An 18808-nucleotide genomic window follows, 5' to 3' on the forward strand; every position below is an offset into this window, starting at 1 on the left:
TTTTACCGCTGATCCTATGCGACGGAAACTTATTTTATGTATATCAAGTTAAAAAATTTGTACGCTGGTGTCTGTTTGGTACCAAATGATTCTGTAATCAATGTACTATTAAAATGTATATTCGATGAATTTTTGGCTCGTCTTAAAATATTAGAAATCTATACTTTTTTACCGCTGACCCTGTGCGACGCAACTTTATTTTATGTATATCAAGTTAAAAAATTAGTACGCTGGGGTCTGTTTGGTACCAAAAGATTCTGTAATCAATGTATTATTAAAATGTATAATCGATGAATTTTTGGCTCGTCTTAAAATATTAGAAATTGATAATTTTTTGACGCGAATCCTGTGCGACGCATCCTTATTTTATGTTATCGTATTAAAAAATTTGTACGCTGGTGTCTGCATGGTACCAAAAGATTCTGTAATCAATGTGCTATTAAAATGTATAATCGATGAATTTTTGGCTCGTCTAAAAATATTAGAAATCGATACTTTTTTACCGCTGGCCCTATGCGAAGCAACTTTATTTTATGTATATCAAGTTAAAAAATTTGTACGCTGGTGTCTGTTTGGTACCAAATGATTCTGTAATCAATGTACTATTAAAATGTATAATCGATGAATTTTTGGCTCGTCTTAAAATATTGGAAATCGATACTTTTTACCGCTGACCCTATGCGACGCAACCTTATTTTATGTATATAAAATAAAATAATTTGTACGCTGGTGTCTGTTTGGTACCAAATGATTCTGTAATCAATGTACTATTAAAATGTATAATCGATGAATTTTTGGCTCGTCTTAAAATATTGGAAATCGATACTTTTTACCGCTGATCCTATGCGACGGAACCTTATTTTATGTATATCAAGTTAAAAAATTTGTACGCTGGTGTCTGCATGGTACCAAAAGATTCTGTAATCAATGTACTATTAAAATGTATATTCGATGAATTTTTGGCTCGTCTTAAAATATTAGAAATTGATACTTTTTTGACGCGAATCCTGTGCGACGCATCCTTATTTTATGTTATCGTATTAAAAAATTTGTACGCTGGTGTCTGCATGGTACCAAAAGATTCTGTAATCAATGTACTATTAAAATGTATAATCGATGAATTTTTGGCTCGTCTTAAAATATTAGAAATTGAAACTTTTTTGACGCGAACCCTGTGCGACGCATCCTTATTTTATGTTATCGTATTAAAAAATTTGTACGCTGGTGTCTGCTTGGTATCAAATAATTCTGTAATCAAAGTACTATTAAAATGTATAATCGATGAATTTTTGGCTCGTCTCAAAATATTAGATAGCGATACTATTTTGACGCGGACCCTGTGCGACGCATCCTTATTTTATGTTTATCGTATTAAAAAATTTGTACGCTGGTGTCTGCATGGTACGAAAAGATTCTGTAATCAATGTACTTTTAAAATGTATAATCGATGAATTTTTGGCTCGTCTTAAAATATTAGAAATCGATACTTTTTTGACGCGGACCCTGTGCGACGCATCCTTAATTTATGTATAGCAAATGAAAAAGTTTGTACGCTGTTGTCTGCTTGGTACCAAAAGATTCTGTAATCAATGTGCTATTAAAATGTATAATCGATGAATTTTTGGCTCGTCTAAAAATATTAGAAATCGATACTTTTTTACCGCTGACCCTATGCGACGCAACCTTATATTATGTATATCAAGTTAAAAAATTTGTACGCTGGTGTCTGTTTGGTACCAAATGATTCTGTAATCAATGTACTATTAAAATGTATAATCGATGAATTTTTGGCTCTTCTTAAAATATTAGAAATTGATACTTTTTTGACGCGGACCCTGTGCGACGCATCCTTAATTTATGTATAGCAAATGAAAAAGTTTGTACGCTGGTGTCTGTTTGGTACCAAATGATTCTGTAATCAATGTACTATTAAAATGTATAATCGATGAATTTTTGGCTCTTCTTAAAATATTAGAAATTGATACTTTTTTGACGCGGAACCTGTGCGACGCATCCTTATTTTATGTTTATCAAATTAAAAAATTTGTACGCTGGTGTCTGCTTTGTATCAAATAATTCTGTAATCAAAGTACTATTAAAATGTATAATCGATGAATTTTTGGCTCGTCTCAAAATATTAGATATCGATACTATTTTGACGCGGACCCTGTGCGACGCATCCTTAATTTATGTATAGCAAATGAAAAAGTTTGTACGCTGTTGTCTGCTTGGTACCAAAAGATTCTGTAATCAATGTACTATTGAAATGTATAATCGATGAATTTTTGGCTCGTCTTAAAATATTAGAAATCGATCCTTTTTACCGCTGACCCTATGCGACGCAACCTTATATTATGTATATCCAATTAATAAATTTGTACGCTGGTGTCTGTTTGGTACCAAATGATTCTGTAATCAATGTACTATTAAAATGTAAAATCGATGAATTTTTGGCTCTTCTTAAAATATTAGAAATTGATACTTTTTTGACGCAGACCCTGTGCGACGCATCCTTAATTTATGTATAGCAAATGAAAAAGTTTGTACGCTGTTGTCTGCTTGGTACCAAAAGATTCTGTAATCAATGTACTATTAAAATGTATAATCGATGAATTTTTGGCTCGTCTTAAAATATTAGAAATCGATACTTTTTACCGCTGACCCAATGCGACGCAACCTTATATTATGTATATCAAGTTAAAAAATTTGTACGCTGGTGTCTGTTTGGTACCAAATGATTCTGCAATCAATGTACTATTAAAATGTATAATCGATGAATTTTTGGCTCGTCTTAAAATATTGGAAATCGATACTTTTTACCGCTGATCCTATGCGACGGAACCTTATTTTATGTATATCAAGTTAAAAAATTTGTACGCTGGTGTCTGCATGGTACCAAAAGATTCTGTAATCAATGTACTATTAAAATGTATATTCGATGAATTTTTGGCTCGTCTTAAAATATTAGAAATCTATACTTTTTTACCGCTGAACCTGTGCGACGCAACTTTATTTTATGTATATCAAGTTAAAAAATTAGTACGCTGGGGTCTGTTTGGTACCAAAAGATTCTGTAATCAATGTATTATTAAAATGTATAATCGATGAATTTTTGGCTCGTCTTAAAATATTAGAAATTGATACTTTGTTGACGCGAATCCTGTGCGACGCATCCTTATTTTATGTTATCGTATTAAAAAATTTGTACGCTGGTGTCTGCATGGTACCAAAAGATTCTGTAATCAATGTGCTATTAAAATGTATAATCGATGAATTTTTGGCTCGTCTAAAAATATTAGAAATCGATACTTTTTTACCGCTGACCCTATGCGACGCAACTTTATTTTATGTATATCAAGTTAAAAAATTTGTACGCTGGTGTCTGTTTGGTACCAAATGATTCTGTAATCAATGTACTATTAAAATGTATAATCGATGAATTTTTGGCTCTTCTTAAAATATTAGAAATTGATACTTTTTTGACGCGGACCCTGTGCGACGCATCCTTATTTTATGTTTATCAAATTAAAAAATTTGTACGCTGGTGTCTGCTTGGTATCAAATAATTCTGTAATCAAAGTACTATTAAAATGTATAATCGATGAATTTTTGGCTCGTCTCAAAATATTAGAAATCGATACTTTTTTACCGCTGACCCTGTGCGACGCAACTTTATTTTATGTATATCAAGTTAAAAAATTAGTACGCTGGGGTCTGTTTGGTACCAAAAGATTCTGTAATCAATGTATTATTAAAATGTATAATCGATGAATTTTTGGCTCGTCTTAAAATATTAGAAATTGATACTTTTTTGACGCGAACCCTGTGCGACGCATCCTTATTTTATGTTATCGTATTAAAAAATTTGTACGCTGGTGTCTGCATGGTACCAAAAGATTCTGTAATCAATGTACTATTAAAATGTATAATCGATGAATTTTTGGCTCGTCTTAAAATATTAGAAATCGATACTTTTTTGACGCGGACCCTGTGCGACGTATCCTTATTTTAAGTTTATCGTATTAAAAAATTTGTACGCTGGTGTCTGCATGGTACGAAAAGATTCTGTAATCAATGTACTTTTAAAATGTATAATCGATGAATTTTTGGCTCGTCTTAAAATATTAGAAAGCTATACTTTTTTACCGCTGACTCTGTGCGACGCAACCTTATTTTATGTATAACAAGTTAAAAAATTTGTACGCTGGGGTCTGTTTGGTACCAAATGATTCTGTAATCAATGTATTATTAAAATGTATAATCGATGAATTTTTGGCTCGTCTTAAAATATTAGAAATCGATACTTTTTTGACGCGGACCCTGTGCGACGCCTCCTTATTTTATGTTTATCGTATTAAAAAATTTGTACGCTGGTGTCTGCATGGTACCAAAAGATTCTGTAATCAATGTGCTATTAAAATGTATATTCGATGAATTTTTGGCTCGTCTTAAAATATTAGAAATCGATACTTTTTTACCGCTGAACCTGTGCGACGCAACCTTATTTTATGTATATCAAGTTAAAAAATTTGTACGCTGGTGTCTGTTTGGTACCAAATGATTCTGTAATCAATGTATTATTAAAATGTATAATCGATGAATTTTTGGCTCGTCTTAAAATATTAGAAATTGATACTTTTTTGACGCGAACCCTGTGCGACGCATCCTTATTTTATGTTATCGTATTAAAAAATTTGTACGCTGGTGTCTGCATGGTACCAAAAGATTCTGTAATCAATGTACTATTAAAATGTATAATCGATGAATTTTTGGCTCGTCTTAAAATATTAGAAATCGATACTTTTTTGACGCGGACCCTGTGCGACGTATCCTTATTTTAAGTTTATCGTATTAAAAAATTTGTACGCTGGTGTCTGCATGGTACGAAAAGATTCTGTAATCAATGTACTTTTAAAATGTATAATCGATGAATTTTTGGCTCGTCTTAAAATATTAGAAAGCTATACTTTTTTACCGCTGACTCTGTGCGACGCAACCTTATTTTATGTATAACAAGTTAAAAAATTTGTACGCTGGGGTCTGTTTGGTACCAAATGATTCTGTAATCAATGTATTATTAAAATGTATAATCGATGAATTTTTGGCTCGTCTTAAAATATTAGAAATTAATACTTTTTCGACGCGAACCCTGTGCGACGCATCCTTATTTTATGTTATCGTATTAAAAAATTTGTACGCTGGTGTCTGCATGGTACCAAAAGATTCTGTAATCAATGTACTATTAAAATGTATAATCGATGAATTTTTGGCTCGTTTTAAAATATTAGAAATCGATACTTTTTTGACGCGGACCCTGTGCGACGCCTCCTTATTTTATGTTTATCGTATTAAAAAATTTGTACGCTGGTGTCTGCATGGTACCAAAAGATTCTGTAATCAATGTGCTATTAAAATGTATATTCGATGAATTTTTGGCTCGTCTTAAAATATTAGAAATCGATACTTTTTTACCGCTGAACCTGTGCGACGCAACCTTATTTTATGTATATCAAGTTAAAAAATTTGTACGCTGGTGTCTGTTTGGTACCAAATGATTCTGTAATCAATGTATTATTAAAATGTATAATCGATGAATTTTTGGCTCGTCTTAAAATATTAGAAATTGATACTTTTTTGACGCGAACCCTGTGCGACGCATCCTTATTTTATGTTATCGTATTAAAAAATTTGTACGCTGGTGTCTGCATGGTACCAAAAGATTCTGTAATCAATGTACTATTAAAATGTATAATCGATGAATTTTTGGCTCGTCTTAAAATATTAGAAATCGATACTTTTTTGACGCGGACCCTGTGCGACGTATCCTTATTTTAAGTTTATCGTATTAAAAAATTTGTACGCTGGTGTCTGCATGGTACGAAAAGATTCTGTAATCAATGTACTTTTAAAATGTATAATCGATGAATTTTTGGCTCGTTTTAAAATATTAGAAATCGATACTTTTTTGACGCGGACCCTGTGCGACGCATCCTTATTTTATGTTTATCGTATTAAAAAATTTGTACGCTGGTGTCTGCATGGTACGAAAAGATTCTGTAATCAATGTACTTTTAAAATGTATAATCGATGAATTTTTGGCTCGTCTTAAAATATTAGAAATCTATACTTTTTTACCGCTGACCCTGTGCGACGCAACCTTATTTTATGTATATCAAGTTAAAAAATTTGTACGCTGGTGTCTGTTTGGTACCAAATGATTCTGTAATCAATGTATTATTAAAATGTATAATCGATGAATTTTTGGCTCGTCTTAAAATATTAGAAATTGATACTTTTTTGACGCGAACCCTGTGCGACGCCTCCTTATTTTATGTTATCGTATTAAAAAATTTGTACGCTGGTGTCTGCATGGTACCAAAAGATTCTGTAATCAATGTGCTATTAAAATGTATAATCGATGAATTTTTGGCTCGTCTTAAAATATTAGAAATTAATACATTTATGCCGCTGACCTTAAGCGACGCATCCTTAATTTATGTATAGCAAATGAAAAAGTTTGTACGCTGTTGTCTGCTTGGTACCAAAAGATTCTGTAATCAATGTACTATTGAAATATATAATCGATGAATTTTTGGCTCGTCTTAAAATATTAGAAATTCATACTTTTTTGACGCGGACCCTGTGCGACGCATCCTTATTTTATGTTTATCAAATTAAAAAATTTGTACGCTGGTGTCTGCTTGGTATCAAATAATTCTGTAATCAATGTACTATTAAAATGTATAATCGATGAATTTTTGAGGTGCAGGCAATGTACTGTTGAAATATATGAAAGATTAATTTTTGGCTCGCTTTAAAATATTGAAAATTAAAATTTTTTACCCGCGAACCCCATACGGCGCGGATTCATTTTACGTATATTAGACCAAAAAGGTAGTACGCTGGTATGCTGATGGTACCAAAATAATCTGCAAACAATACACTATTGAAACTTATATACGATTAATTTTTGGCTCCTTTTAAAATATAGAAAACTAATATTTTTAAGCCGCGGATCCCATACGGCGCACAATTATATTACGTATATTAAATCAAAAAGTTTGTAGGCTGGTATGTTAATGGTATCAACATAATGTACAGATAATGTACAGTTAAAATTTATGAAAAATTAATTTTTGGTTTGTTTAAAAATATTGAAAATTTAAATTTTTTTACCGCGGACCCCATACGACGCGGATTCAGTTTACGTTTATTAGACCAAAAAAGTAGTACGCTGATATGCTTATGGTACCAAAATAATCTCCAAACAATACACTATTGAAACTTATATATGATTAATTTTTGGCTCGTTTTAAAATATAGAAAATTAATATTTTTATGCCGCGGATCCCATACAGTGCACAATTATATTACGTATATTACACCAAAAAGTTTGTAGGCTGGTATGGTGATGGTACCATCATAATGTGCAGGCAACGTACTGTTGAAATATGTAAACGAATAATTTTTGGCGCGTTTTAAAATACTGAAAATTAAAATTTTTAAGCCGCGGATCCCATACGGCGCGGATTCATTTTAAGTTTATTAGACCAAAAAGGTAGTACGCTGGTATGGTGATGGTACCATCGTAATGTGCAGGCAATGTACTGTTAAAATATATAAAAAATTAATTTTTGGCTCGCTTTAAAATATTGAAAATTAAAATTTTTTACCCGCGAACCCCATACGGCGCGGATTTATTTTACGTATATTAGACCAAAAAGGTAGTACGCTGATATTCTTATGGTACCAAAATAATCTGCAAACAATACACTATTGACACTTATATACGATTAATTTTTGGCTCGTTTTAAAATATAGAAAACTAAAATTTTTAAGCCGCTGATCCCATACGGCGCACAATTATATTACGTATATTATACCAAGAAGTTTGTAGGCTGGTATGGTGATTTTACCATCATAATGTGCAGGCAACGTACTGTTGAAATATGTAAACGAATAATTTTTGGCGCGTTTTAAAATACTGAAAATTAAAATTTTTAAGCCGCGGATCCCATACGCCGCGGATTCATTTTACGTTTATTAGACCAAAAAGGTAGTACGCTGGTATGCTTATGGTACCAAAATAATCTGCAAACAATACACTATTCATGCATTTATAATTTTATGTTAATGATTAAATGATTGCGCGACGAAAAGGCGTACTGAGAAATTGTTGACTCGTACTACTTAATTTCTCTACATTCTTACTTTGCGCATAATAAAATTACGATATATAAAGTGCGAGTTATTATTTTATTATTTTTGACTCGAATTTAATATTTTATGCTCATGGCAGAGTAATTGCGTGACAGAAAGGTTGAATTATTTTCTTTTCTAAAAAAGATATGTAAAATCGATACTCGCATATATCAAAACTTATTGTTGTCGCTTTTCCGCGATGCTTATTGGCTGTCAAGATTCGCGTTGTATGTTATATTCGTAGCATCGAGAGGCTGTTATCGCGAGAATTAGCAGTTTGACAGTTTGTTCAAAATAAAATTTAAAAAAATAATAATATTAGTTTTAAATAATATGTTATAATACTTTAAACTGGATTAATATTTTTGAAAGTTATCAGCTGATTTCCATCAAAAAATATTAATCGAGAATAAGATATTATAACATATTATTTACAATTTTACAACATTTTACTATTTTAATATTTTAACATATTATTTTAAAATTTAATTACCAAATTAACGCTTTAATCAGTTGATTTCTATGAAAAAATATTAATCGAGTTTAAACAAATTTTATATTTTTTTTTAATAAACATAAAACCGAAGAATGGCGCGCGCGTAGCGCGCGCTTGTGTTGTTCTAGTTGATATAAAATGCGTATAATTAATATGCGACGTATGGTGTCCGCGGTGACAAAATTTCGATTTTCAATATATTTATGGCACGCCAAAAATTAATCGCATATTCATTTCAAGAGTACATAGTTAGCAGATAATTATGGTATCAACAGCACAAGAGCCTACAAACTTTTTGATATAAAGTGCATATAATTAATATGTGGCGTATGGTGTCCGCGGTGACCAAATTTCGATTTTCAATATATATTTATGGCGCGCCAAAAATTAATTGTATATACATTTCAAGAGTACATGGTTAGCAGATAATTATGGTACCATAAGCACAAGAGCCTACAAACTTTTAGGTATAAAATGCGTAGAATTAATATGCGACGTATGGGTTCCGCGGTGTCAAAATTTCGATTTTCAATATATTTATGGCACGCCAAAAAGTAATCGTATATTCATTTCAAGAGTACATAATTAGCAGATAATTATGGTACCATTAACACAAGAGCCTACAAACTTTTAGATATAAAATGCGTAAAATTAATATGCGACGTATGATGTCCGCGGTGACAAAATTTCGATTTTCAATATATTTATGGCGCGCCAAAAATTAATCATCTATACATTTGAAGAATTCATAGTTAGCAGATAATTATGGTACCATGAGCACAAGAGCCTACAAACTTTTTGATATAAAATACGCAAAATTAATATGCGACGTATGGTGTCCGCGGTGACAAAATTTCGATTTTCAATATATTTATGGCACGCCAAAAAGTAATCGTATATTCATTTCAAGAGTACATAGTTAGCAGATAATTATGGTACCAACAGCACAAGAGCCTACAAACTTTTTATATAAAATGCGTATAATTAATATGTGGCGTATGGGGTCCGCGGTTACAAAATTTCAATTTTCAATATATATATAGCGCGTCAAAAATTAATCGTATATACATTTCAAGAGTACATAGTTAGCAGATAATTATGGTACCATGAGCACAAGAGCCTACAAACTTTTTGATATAAAATGCGTAAAATGAATATGCAACGTATGGTGTCCGCGGTGACAAAATTTCGATTTTCAATATATTTATGGCGCGCCAAAAATTAATCGTATATTCATTTCAAGAGTACATAGTTAGCAGATAATTATGGTACCAACAGCACAAGAGCCTACAAACTTTTTGATATAAAATGCGTATAATTAATATGCGGCGTATGGGGTCCGCGGTTACAAAATTTCAATTTTCAATATATATATAGCGCGCCAAAAATTAATCGTATATACATTTCAAGAGTACATAGTTAGCAGATAATTATGGTACCATTAGCACAAGAGCCTACAAACTTTTAGATATAAAATGCGTAAAATTAATATGCGACGTATGGGGTCCGCGGTGACAAAATTTCAATTTTCAATATATTTATGGCGCGCCAAAAATTAATCGTATATACTTTTCAAGAGTTCATAGTTAGCAGATAATTATGGTACCATGAGCACAAGAGCCTACAAACTTTTTGATATAAAATGCGTAAAATGAATATGCGACGTATGGTGTCCGCGGTGACAAAATTTCGATTTTCAATATATTTATGGCGCGCCAAAAATTAATCGTATATACATTTCAAGAGTACATAGTTAGCAGATAATTATGGTACCATGAGCATAAGAGCCTACACACTTTTAGATATAAAATGCGTAAAATTAATATGCGACGTATGGTGTCCGCGGTGACAAACTTTCGATTTTCAATATATTTATGGCGCGCCAAAAATTAACCGTATATACTTTTCAAGAATACATAGTTAGCAGATAATTATGGTACCATTAGCACAAGAGCCTATAAACTTTTAGATATAAAATGCGTAAAATTAATATGCGACGTATGGTGTCCGCGGTGACAAAATTTCGATTTTCAATATATTTATGGCGCGCCAAAAATTAATCATCTATACATTTCAAGAATTCATAGTTAGCAAATAATTATGGTACCAACAGCACAAGAGCCTACAAACTTTTTATATAAAATGCGTATAATTAATATGTGGCGTATGGGGTCCGCGGTTACAAAATTTCAATTTTCAATATATATATAGCGCGCCAAAAATTAATCGTATATACATTTCAAGAGTACATAGTTAGCAGATAATTATGGTACCATGAGCACAAGAGCCTACAAACTTTTAGATATAAAATGCGTAAAATAATATGCGACGTATGGGTTCCGCGGTGACAAAATATCGATTTTTAATATATTTAAAGCGCGCCAAAAATTAATCGTATATACATTTCAAGAGTACATGGTTAGCAGATAATTATGGTACCAAGAGCACAAGAGCCTACAAACTTTTTGGTTTAATATACGTAAAATTAATATGCGACGTATGGGTACCGCGGTGACAAAATTTAGATTTTTAATCTATATAAATGCTGTCAGAGAAGTCACTGCGAATGCGATCATCGCTGCGCAGCAACAACGCGTCATCGACAAATGCAAAACTGTATGTCAGGTGAGAATGAAACGCGCGTGCGTGTGTAAATTATTGCTCACATACAAGCGTTAAAGGCCCCGTGCGTAGACAAACGTGGCAACGCGTGAGTGAACACGTGACACGGGTTAAAGTTCATTATTGTAAATACGGTCGCGGTTGATGCAACTTCGACGTATCGAAAGACGATAGAATACGTCGTTGACAGATAAGTCCTCGTAGAATATCGATGTAGATCAAATTATGATTTATAGAGCAGTTCTTTTTAAGAATGTATACCACTTTTTTACCAATATATGATCCCAGCTTCATAAATTATTGCGAAAAATCGATAGAACAAGATATACAGATTCTATTCGCACATATTCGTCGTTTTATTATTTCATTCGAATGCATCGCGTGAAACTTTGTTAAATATGGCAATTATCTGCGAAAAAATTATATATACTCACGGCCATATCATTTAAAGACAACGGAGAAAGTAAATTGTTTTGCGGAAGATGAAAATTACATAGTAGAGAGTGCGTTACGCACGTTTATTTATGTACATACCGGGCTAATACAACATGCTACATGCATACGTGCTGTCTAATATTAGATGATCAGTGACACGACTTTCATCTGCGATATTAAATTTACAATGAATACATCATGCTCAAAATTAGACGGCTTATTCAGCTCTAAATAAGATGTGAACCGGTTATATATAAGAAAATAAATTGCAGCCAGCTTTCCAAATTATATAGAGGATGAGGTAAATTGCACTGAGGCATAGATATATACTTGCGCGTTGCGCGTAATTACAAAGAGATTGAGCTTTGCGTCACTTTGTTTTATGACTCGTAATCAGGCCAACGGACGGTCTCTCGCGGCGAATCCAAAGTCGCGTATAGTATAAAACAGTGTACGTGTAACTTCTTCGTTGGAACTAGCTCGTATTTTATATCGCAATACAAATGTTGCGCATAACAAATAGATATATTTTAATCAACTATACAAGTAGAACCGCGTGTGCCTGCATGACACAATAGTCGCAAGATTTGCATCAAATTGCAGGAGCGTATTTCATGATTAGTTTCCTAAAACTCTCGATTTTAAAGAAACGCGGCTCTCTTCTCTCATAAACTTTTAAAATCAAATCTTAAATTACAGATTTACCATTCCTTTTCTAAAAAAGATCCTTTTCTAAAAAAGATATGTAAAGTCGATACTCGCATATCGAAGTAAGTTGTCGCTTTTCCGCAATGCTCATTGGCTGTCAAGATTCGCGTTGTGATAAAATAAAATAAAATAAAATAATAATATCAATTTTAAATAATATGTTGTAATACTTTAAACTCGATTAATATTTTTGACAGTTTATCAGCTGATTTCTGTCAAAAAATATTAATCGCGAATAAAGTATTATAACATATTATTTACAATATATTACTATTTTAATATTTTTAACATATTATTATTTTAAAATTTAATTAGCAAATTAACGCTTTATTAATATTTTTTGACAGAAACCAGCTGATTAAAGCATTAATTTGCTAATTAAATTTTAAAATAATAATATGTTAAAAATATTGAAATAGCAATATGTTATAATATATCTTATCTCCGCGATTAATATTTTTTGACAGAAATCAGCTGATAACTATCAAAATTATTAATCGAGTTTAAAGTATTATAACATATTATTTAAAACATATTATTTTATTTTATTTTATTTTATTTTAAATAAACTGTTAAACTACTAAGTCTCGCGATGACAGCCTTTCGATATACGAATATAACGCATAATGCGAATCGAAACAGTCAATCAGCATCGCGGAAAAGATGCAACAATACTTGCGAGAATCGACTTACAATTAATAGGCCTTTTTTAGAAAGGGATGTTATAATATTTTAAATTCGATAAATATTTTTGACAATTATCAGCTAATTTTTGTCAAAAATATTAATCGTGGATAAGATAACACATTATTTAAAACATTATTATTTTAATATTTTCAACATATATACATCCCCATTACCGCTATAGTAATGTTATAAAATAAATAATTTTTCACTCACCGATACATGCAATAGCGGAGTTGTAGTACACATCACATTGATCTGAAAACAAAATATTCAAATTATGTATATACATATATGTGTGTGTCGAACATCTCATAAACAATGCAGTTTAGAAAAAATGTTTTATTTTGCATACCTCATAGTTGCCCCGATGTCGCCCGATGCCTCCCCGGGCCTCCTCCTCCTCTCTTGGTCGACCGTCATTGCTCCTTTGTAGCAATCACGACACTCGCAAAAACACGAATAATTACGATTATTCGACACTTTACATGGCACTCCCGATACGCAAAACTTTACATGGCACTCCCGACGCGCGACACTTTATACGGCATTCTCGACACGCGTGAATCGCACTGTGTATCGCAATGCTACCTGTAACAAATAAAATACATATATATATTAGAATAATCTTATTATTTTGCATTATAACCAGGGACCCGGGCCGAACCGGAACCAAAACCGATAACCGTTCCATAACCGTTTTTTTAGTAGAACCGAAACTGTAAACCGTATTGAAATTCTATTAAATTTATAACACCGGAACCATAACCGGACCGTTAAATTATTTTCGGTTTACGGTTCTTTTCGGTGTTTTTTTCTGTTTTTGCGCAAATGACGGAAATGTCATGATAACTGTCTCCTCGAAGTGCAATTATAATTATTTTTTATTAAAATATTCTGAAACGTGTATGTATTATCGCAATAGTGATAGCAGTGAGGATATTATATTTTCCGTTTTATATATATATATATATATATATATATATATATAAACATATATAAAGTATATATAAATTATATTACTTTAAAAAATTATTAATTTTTATGACATATGAAAATATATTTATATATGTACCTATCTATATATATACCTATATCTAAATATATTTTCATGTATAATATAAAGTGTTGTTTATTTATATGTCATAAAAATTAATAATAATTTTTTAAAGTAATATAATTTAGAAATTAATTAGAAAAACGAAAAGTAAAAATTTTAAAAAACCGGAACCGTAACCGAAAAAATCATAATTTAAACGGTTTCGGTTTTTTTATTTATCAAAAAACCGAAACTGGAACCGGAACAGTTATTAAATATTTTATTAAACCGTAACCGAAACCGGACCCTAATTTTGTTTCGGTCCGGATCCCTGATTATAACACACAATATAAATATAAATATATAAGCTAGAATATTCTTTTAATAAATTTTCGCTTTATTAATATTTTTTGACTGAAATCAGCTGATTAAAGCGTAAATTTGCTAATTAATTTTTAAAATAATAATATGTTATAATACTTTAAACTCGATTAATATTTTTGACAGTTATCAGTTGATTTCTGTCAGAAAATATTATAATCGAGAATAAAATATTATAACATATTATTTACAACATATTACTATTTTAATTTTTATAACATATGTATTATTATTTTAAAATTTAATTGGTAAATTTTCGCTTTATTAATATTTTATGACAGAAATCAGCTGATTAAATCGTTAATTTGCTAATTAATTTTTAAAATAATGATATGTTATAAAAATTTAAATAATATAATGTGTTTTAAATAATATGTTATACTTCAAACTCGATTAAAATATTTTTGACAGTTATCAGCTGATTTCTGTCAAGAAATATTAATCGAGAATAAGATATTATAACATGTTATTTACAACATATTACTATTTTAATTTTTTAACATATTATTTTAAAATTTAATTAGCAAATTAACGTTTTAATTGGCTAATTTCTGTGAAAAAATATTAATCGAGTTTAAACCAACTTTATATTTTTTTTAAAATATCAATTTCTTTAAATATAAAACCGAAAAATGGCGCGCGCTTGTGTTGTTCTATAAGGTATAGTCGTGGACACAGAGGTTGCGACATTTTTTTTTTAATAAGTTTATAAATATGCAGTAAAATTCAGAATGCGAATCATTGTTATGTGCTTATGCGCGATAAATGATTATAATGTTATCAAATTTGCGTATATAGTGTGTAATATAAATTTAAATGCCGTAGTAAATTTATAATAAATAAATTCAATGAATATATAAAGTGTCGCAACCTCTATGTCCACGACTGTACATATATATTATTCTTTTCTTTTGTTTAAAATAATAAATCATTGCGCAGTATCCCAATTTTAAAACTTCTGATATAAAAGATAAGTGTCTCTGTGATTATAAAATATATATATAACAATCTATATAATGCACATCTCGTAAGGATATATATGCTACAAGTAGAAATTGTGTAATAATATATAATATTTTTCTATCGTGAACAAAAAATTATAATAAAAAAAAAAATCACTGTGTTATATAAACAGGCATGAATATCATGACGCAGTATCAATCATTATCCATTACCGAGACTCATTATATCAACGCGGTGATTTTGCATTTTCATCGACCTATGTCTACTTACACAAGGAATTAAAGACAAATAATATAATTAAAACTTTACCAGCCGAAAAAAATGCATTCAAAAGAAAATTGCATCATTTTTCGCAATTATTTGCATCCCGAGTTTGATGTCAACAAATTTAGTGTATCCGATTTTCGAAATCTCTTTGATCGGGCATAAATTAATTTTTATTTTTTTTTTTTACACTTGAGGAGATTATTAATTATCGCGAAGAAGTTGTTATCGCGAGGATGATAATGAAATAGATCACTGACAAAAGTTGTTTTCGCTCCGCTAAATAATTAAAGAGAATGCAAAACAATGATAATTATCGGGCGCGAGCGATTTATAATAAGAAAGGTCCGGGGCGATTCGCGCCATTGACACGTCACTGACAAACGCGCGACGTCGCGTCGGACTCGGAGCGCGATTGCTGAGTCACATATCGCGAACGATCTCTCCCAGCAAAGGTGCACGACGCTCATTCGGTCGGTTTCTCCGCGTTTAACGTATGTACACAATCGTCTCGCGCCTTCGCGCAAAAGTGTTTCGTACGGCAAAAGTGTGAAAGTGTCGATTTATGACATAAAAAGAAGGAATTGTAGCGCATAATTCGCGGGCTACTCGTACATCCGTTTCGAACTTTGCGATAATTCCATCATTTTTCTTGCGCGTCGATGTATATACTTACATATACATATATAGCAGAGTGTCATTGCAGGAACCTGTCAAATTCTTTCTTCTCCCCGCTCTCATATGTCAAATCGCAGCTGACTCGCGTGTGATGTGTCACGCTTGTTGACGCATCTCGCGCTGCCAGCGCGATTCGATATTTCGATAGTGCGCGAGTATGCCGTCGACTATCGGGAGGTGCTGATTGTGAGCCACTTGTCAAGAGGAATATTCGCCGTATTCGCGAGGCATGCGTGTGCGACGCGCGCGACCGCACCGCAGTTTGTGATGTGATTCGTGCGTTATTTTGAGGTTATTTCGGTCTCGTGTAACTGACCTAAGATAAACCGGCTCCTGCTCGGAGAAAAGCGCGGATCTTTTATTTTCACCTCGGCTCTACGAGCGACGAGTCGACTTTCCCACCGAGACTCTTTTCTCCGGACTTGATAAAGTTTAAAGGCAGGTGAGAGCACTGTGACTCTGGTGCGCGCTCTAACCTTAAAAACTGACACTCCACACAATCGTGTCGAAATGTATTTCATCGCGTGAACGGTGTATCGTCGTTATTTCGCGAGAAGATACTCTATTTTCGTGAGGATAGCTTTGCATTATTTGCACGCGGTGTCAATAAATATCTTGGGAACTTGCGTCATCTATTCATGATGTTAAACCTATTTTTTGTACTTAACAAAGACAATAAACCACTGTGACAACACTTCAAGATATATAGAACTTTGTTTTTGTTCGTGCTGATTTAATTGGAACAAGCCAGCAAGATGTTGTGCATAAAGAAACTGTATCGGGAGGAGCTGCTGCAATTGGCACTGCTGCTCTCCTTGCTGCGCGTGGATCCAGAATCTTATTTGGGTCTGGACATTCAAACCCTCAATGTAGGATCTTTGGATCTCAACAATGGATCAGGATGGCACACGGATCACACTATTATCCATCGTCCGATGTTTGTGCACCCAAAGAATCCAGATTCCATGCTTCTAAATTACCAGAGAGATCTGTTCGAAGAACTCAATTCACTAGGAAGATATAACAGAATGAATTCTGGTCTCAACGCTATACATGCTTATCTATTAAATGTCGATGAATCTAATAGAGATGCTGCATTGGCAAGTTCCAGCGTGCCTGTTTCAACAAATACAACAAGAAATGTGACATCTCCTGATACACCAACCTCTACGCAAAGTCCCGCAGAGCCAGTTGGAGCAACGGAACTCACTCAAGAGGTACATTCTTTAATTGATTATTAGCATTGAGATTTATAATATGTGCAGATGCAGCAAGGATTAGCATATATTAATATATCGTAGGAATTGTGTGTTACATCTTCTGTTATTTGAACTGAATTTTAAATCTACGTAATTAAACTATTTTCCTTACATTACAAGATAATGCTAATCCTTGTTTATTTTGTTTTGCTCTTATTTTATATAATAAGTACAATGAGAGTGGCCATACATTTTAGCATTTATATATAATAGAGTATGATAGAAATAGAGTATTCTAGAGATTTTTAAACAATTCTAAATATTTTTTCTAGATATTTTCAATAAAAGCATTTCTTTGTTAAAATTTCTTATTTCAAAGTATATTTATAATTATAAATTTAATTATTTATATAATTTGTATAATTATAAATATTACTTATTATGGAAAATGTATAATATTGATCAATTTCATTTTATTATCAATTTCACAAAAGAACGTAAATACATATTTTATAAATACATATTTTATATATATTATAATCTTATATACATATAACATCCTATAATATTTTTCAACCAATAACATAAAAATAAATAGTCTCCTGACGTAAATTCTGAGTGCGTAAAACTGCATGCACCAATCAGATTTAAAAATAATATTTGGCAGTGTATCTGGAACATTTTTTTTCTTTGCTATAAGCAACCGTGTTAAAAAAGCCAAAAATAACCGTAAAAATATCGTCGCGGTCACGTTAAAAGAAGATACCTGTTGAAAAGAGAACGCAATTGTTTTTTATAACAGTATAATCGTGTCATGTAAATGACCTCGCGAATCCTTGCAAACCTTGCAAACGACCTTGCTCTGTTCGTAGACTTGTTCTTTAACTTTCCTCTTGCCTCCCTTTTTTCTTTCTCTTCCTCCCTTCAAATTAAATTGGTTCATATATTATTTTAATCATTTCATTAATAACTTAAGTTGCCTTGCGGAATTTTATGCGCTATTTATATAACGGATGGTTATGTTTATAGTTGGATCAGAATTTCTCTTAACAGTATTTTATATAGTTATTATAAGAAATATTAAATAGATCAAATAGATGTAAAAATCTAAAAATTTGCATATAAATTATTCTTTTA

General features: G+C 31.8%; 1 protein-coding gene and 1 long non-coding RNA gene across 4 annotated transcripts in view; one reads left to right on the forward strand and one right to left on the reverse strand.

The window, feature by feature from the left end:
- LOC145944310 (uncharacterized) overlaps positions 1-16611 on the reverse strand; it is a 119429-nt gene extending 102818 nt beyond the window's left edge. Inside the window, exons 1-3 of the long non-coding RNA XR_014426656.1 lie at positions 16471-16611; positions 13503-13738; positions 13364-13405 (exon numbers count right to left, since the gene is read on the reverse strand). This is a non-coding gene — a long non-coding RNA (uncharacterized LOC145944310). The remainder of the gene's footprint in view (positions 1-13363; positions 13406-13502; positions 13739-16470) is intronic.
- Cnc (NFE2 like bZIP transcription factor cap-n-collar) overlaps positions 16220-18808 on the forward strand; it is a 101126-nt gene continuing 98537 nt past the window's right edge. For 2 of the 3 annotated variants that reach the window (XM_083052449.1, XM_083052465.1), the window contains exon 1: positions 16220-17689. In XM_083052449.1, coding sequence (XP_082908575.1) covers positions 17228-17689 — 462 coding nt within the window. In that variant the 5' untranslated portion in view covers positions 16220-17227. The remainder of the gene's footprint in view (positions 17690-18808) is intronic. The other variant, XM_083052457.1, reaches the window with a different exon arrangement.

Source organism: Prenolepis imparis, unplaced genomic scaffold (assembly GCF_030444845.1).
Source record: "Prenolepis imparis isolate NDT839.2.m4 unplaced genomic scaffold, iyPreImpa1.0 SCAF_1, whole genome shotgun sequence".
In the NCBI taxonomy this organism is placed as follows: domain Eukaryota; kingdom Metazoa; phylum Arthropoda; class Insecta; order Hymenoptera; family Formicidae; genus Prenolepis; species Prenolepis imparis.